The 4,452-nt window shown below is 41.3% G+C and overlaps 1 protein-coding gene across 1 annotated transcript in view; it reads right to left on the bottom strand.

The window, feature by feature from the left end:
• Positions 1 to 769: 769 nt before the first annotated feature.
• Positions 770 to 4,452, bottom strand: part of smyd4 (SET and MYND domain containing 4) — a 10,026-nt gene continuing 6,343 nt past the window's right edge. Inside the window, exons 7-10 of the mRNA XM_027273723.1 lie at positions 3,680 to 3,821; positions 3,473 to 3,589; positions 2,512 to 2,635; positions 770 to 2,417 (exon numbers count right to left, since the gene is read on the bottom strand). Of these exons, the coding sequence (XP_027129524.1) occupies positions 2,294 to 2,417; positions 2,512 to 2,635; positions 3,473 to 3,589; positions 3,680 to 3,821 (507 nt within the window). The 3' untranslated portion in view covers positions 770 to 2,293. The remainder of the gene's footprint in view (positions 2,418 to 2,511; positions 2,636 to 3,472; positions 3,590 to 3,679; positions 3,822 to 4,452) is intronic.

The following is a 4,452-nucleotide window of genomic DNA, read 5'->3' as shown; positions in this document are numbered from 1 at the left end:
ACGTAAAGTCAGGCAAACTCGGCTGTTCGTAACTCAGTCTGTCTGTGTTACAGATATCGACGCAAGCATTGTTACAGAATACACTTTTTGTTTGCGGTCTGGCCAATTTTGATTGCATTATGTATAGCAAGACATCTGATAAGCCTGAGATCACAGCTACTGGAAATGGCCTCAAATGGCACTGGACAGTCGAATGAGGAACTTGCGATCTGATACTGGAACAGCAAGACGTCTGCAGTCTTATTCATGCTGCCTGTGTTTCTCTTCCTCTTCATTTCCCTGCCTTCTCCACAATATTTTCCAATTTGCTTGTGTCTTTTCTTATGAACACAAGCTTACATTTTCTCCCCAAGCTCCTGGCTGAGACGCACACATAGCTTAGCTCACAGAAGCCAACAAACAACCAGAAATACATCAGAATCTGTGTGCAAAGAGAGACACTAAAACTAAAACCTGACTCATAATGGTCTTTTTTTTATATCAATATTCTTTTATCAGTGTGTTTATAGAGGGATATTACTGGATTTCAGCATTCAAATACTGTAGCTTTATTATCTCTAGGATTACTATGACAACTATGAAGGGATGTCCTATTGTGTGTGGGATCACTTTATATCTCTGTAAGCATTGTTATCTCTGGCTCAACATTTGCAGATTTTATGTCATGTTACCTTAATATGGAGCAGCTTGTTAGAGGAGAAACTGTACAAAGAAGTGCTGAGGATTATCTAAAGGGGATTTGAGCATGGAAAGGAGTTACTATCTCACATTGAATTCAAAAATGTATTGTATTGTTTGACTGTCTACAGACTGTGCATCAACATGATCAGTAATAAGACAAAATAAAATCATCTCGGGTTACAGAAAGGACACGTTTCTATTTGCAGTACGTATTGTCTGATGTTTATTTTAAGAAGGTTGTGTCAACCCTGTGTAAACTCAGAGTTGCAATGATTAGTTGATTTAAAACAGAAATCGATAATCAATTCACTCATTGTTTTGTTTTTTAATTTGTAATTCCAGGGTCTCAAATGTGTCTTACACTGGAGTAAACATTTTGAACTGTTGATCAGACAAAATGGTACATGTATCAGGATGTTTCAATGTTTTACAGACCAAACCAGATGGAGAAATTAATCAGCAGATTGATACATGATGAAAATAATTATCGTCTGCAGCTGTGATCTGAGTTTTCCTCTGAATACTCTAAAGACCTGTGATATTACTATACTTGTTTGTCTCTTGACTTTCCGTTCATTGGTCCGGGACCTGTGGCAACCTCGTCATGACAGTGATCAGCAGGAACCTGCCCGGTGGGGCCTTTTGAGTTCACTGTTACACGACTCACCAGCTGCCTCTGTGGTGTTTTTGACTTAACCTTGACTTCCTGCAAGTACTTATCCACGTCTGTCAGATTGGCCGCCCTCCAGACACAGGCGATGTCTAACTGGCAGATGCCTCAGAGTTCCAGCTGTGATCGCTATTTTATTGTCTTTGCTCAACAGGAGTCGTCTCTCATGTCTGAAAACCAGTGAACCTCTACTGCAGAGCTCACAGTGACCGGACACCTTATTTTCTGACCGTTTATGTGACACACTAGAAATTATTCTTCATCCACTAGTTACATAGAGGGTTACTGATCCATTATGAAATGAGAGAGGGAAAAACTAAAAGCCTTAACATACATGTCATGCTTTAACAGGCCTTTAAAGACTTTTAAGTTAGATGTATAAAGGTCTTGAAGGACATGGGGTGGGTGCTGTAGGTCCAGTCAGTGCTACATCTTGCTTTCCAGCCATCAGAGCATGAAATTGAATTTGTCAGTGGCTAACTGCTGCCACCTGAAGGTCAGAGGTGTACCTATATGTGTGTGTAGCAGCCGAGGGTATTTGGAGATTGTATAGATTGATTAACCAGCTGGAATCTAAACCATTTCTTAACCACGGTCATTAAAAGCCCGCACATTCCCTTCAGTCTCATTCTTTACATGGAAGCTGGAAGCACCTGGTGGAAAAGTTGCCTTGTGCTGCACGGCCACCACTGAAGCATGAAATTGAAACTATTGATGGATACATTCTGACACCAAGAGGTCAGAGAGCCACAATCAACCGCATGTATACCTGTGGCCATTTGGCAGCTGTGCAGACTCGCGTGTTGCTTCTAGAACAGTGTATTTATATATCACAATAAAAGTACATGTATATACAAACACAAGGGCTTGTAAAAAAGGAACATTTTAGTTTCTCAAAGAGAAGAATACACAGATTTGAATCATTTTCATCAGTAAGTAAGACTACCCTCGTAGACAGTCCTCCATAGCTTGCAGCTCCTGTAATTCCGGACACTGAGGACCACAGTGAAGGCAGAGCAGGCGTCTGACCTCGGGGATAACTGAGAGGGCCGGTCCTCTGGCACCACTTGGAGAAGAAGAGGAGAACAGAGCTTTATTAGTACTTTTAGGATTAATTGCACAAGAAAAAGTATTCCTCACTGTCTGTGTGACTCACTCACCCATTGAAGTGAAGCTGAGCTAATTTGAAGAGTTGACGACTCAGTTCAATACTGTCTGCTCCGTACTGGGAACCAATAGCTGCAGAGCTTCGCTCAAGATGGGAGGCTGCATTGTTCCAGTCACCTAATGAAGGCAAAGCAAAAGCAAAGCAAAATCTTAACTTTGCACAACTCAGCTCATAGCTTAGTGCTGAAGTTCATAATAATTAATTAGACACCCAGTAGCTGTTAGTACTACTCTCCTATTGAAGTCTGCTACAGTGCAGTGTGAGGTTGGTTATTTCTGACCTCCTTAAAATAAGTTTTCAACTGCCACATAGTTACTAGAGCTACATTCTCTCATGTCTGCTCAAAGTAAATGGTGTTGCATGATGTTGTTTATTACAGTATATGCCTGTCACAGAAAAGTACATTGGTACAGGAAGTTAATCATTCCTTCACCCTTCAGTGGTGTTTTCTACCGCTAGAAAGTATTTTGAGTTGTGATATGTCAACTGGTGGAAGTATGGTCCCAGCGCACTGGGTTTTCAAAACACCACAATCATTCAGGTGAAAACCTTCCAGGAAATTGGCATTAATCAGTGACAGTGTAAAGAATGGACAGGGCATGAGACGTCACCCACAGGTTTCTGAAGCTGAACATATGCAGCACTAGCCATCACCATGTTGGCTTTACTGCTTCTTCCACTTCCCGGCTAATCTAAATATCGGCAAAGATGTACAGTTATCATGAACGGGGAAATTAGAATTTATTTACATTTTCTGTTTATCTTGACATTCCTGCTCTTTGGTAGAGAAGTTATCAAACCTTTGGGTGAATGGGGGAGTTATTTAATGAATATATAGATATGCTAGAAGCCCATGTGTTAAGGTAAATCTACCTAAACAGACCACCACATGAAAACATAGGGGTGCTTGAACAAAGCTCATCTGAAAATACTCATGCATTTATTATTCTCACCCATAGTAGCATATGCTCTGGCCGTGGCATCTGCCAGCTCTCCCTGCAGTGGGTGTGTCTCTGCAAGGATCAGCCCGGACTGACACTGGGTTCTTTTCAACAGGCTAAGAGCCTCATCTGAGGGAGGGCAGAGCACAAGAATGACATAATGGCAAAAATCATACATACGTACATATGTAATTTATCTGCATAGTGTATGACAACTACCTGGTCTGTCTCTCTCCATGAGGTCCACAGCCTTTTCCAGGTCGACCCTGATCTCCTGCAGCTTGTGGTTCACTTCAGAGGAAGGCACGCGATGACCACAGGATGAACATAGAAATCCTAGTCCTCTGTCCTCACTGCTATTCTGAAAATTACATAACGTCAACAGTACTGAGGTTAACCTGCAGAGAAGAAATCATCAATAGGCAGTACAATTAATAATGTGTGACTGTTATTGCGATTCCCTTTCGCAGGTCCAACCAGACGACTCACATCACACCCATCTTATCTGCTCAACTCTGACTACTCATCAAGTGCATAAATTCATTTTAAGCTTGTTATTTTCACATGTAGAGCCCTGCGCGGTCAGGCAGACAGACTTAAGAACTCTTTCGTCCCCAGGGCCAGCAGACTGTACAACAGCTCTCAGTTATGGCAGGAGGGACAATAGACAATGGACAAAATCTGTCTCTGTTTGCACTATACAACTTTAGAAGACAACTTGTCAGTTTTATTTGTCAATTTCTTCACATGTACTTGACATACAAAGGAATCGAAATTACGTTTCTCACTTTCCTATGCGTTTACATAGACAACAACAACAACAGTAGTAAAGTGCAAGTTCACAAGACAAAACAAGACCTAAGCTAAGTTAAAATAAATAAGTAAAGTGCAGTGGCTTAAGGCTACTGTTACCTAGTGTTGCTAAAACCAGGTATGACAAGACAAGATGACAAGACGAGATAAGACAAGACAACACTGAATGTGTGCATTTA

Source organism: Larimichthys crocea, chromosome XXII (assembly GCF_000972845.2).
Source record: "Larimichthys crocea isolate SSNF chromosome XXII, L_crocea_2.0, whole genome shotgun sequence".
NCBI lineage: Eukaryota > Metazoa > Chordata > Actinopteri > Sciaenidae > Larimichthys > Larimichthys crocea.
The sequence above is the reverse complement of the archived record's forward strand: the minus strand, read 5'-3'. Positions and strand labels throughout refer to the sequence as shown.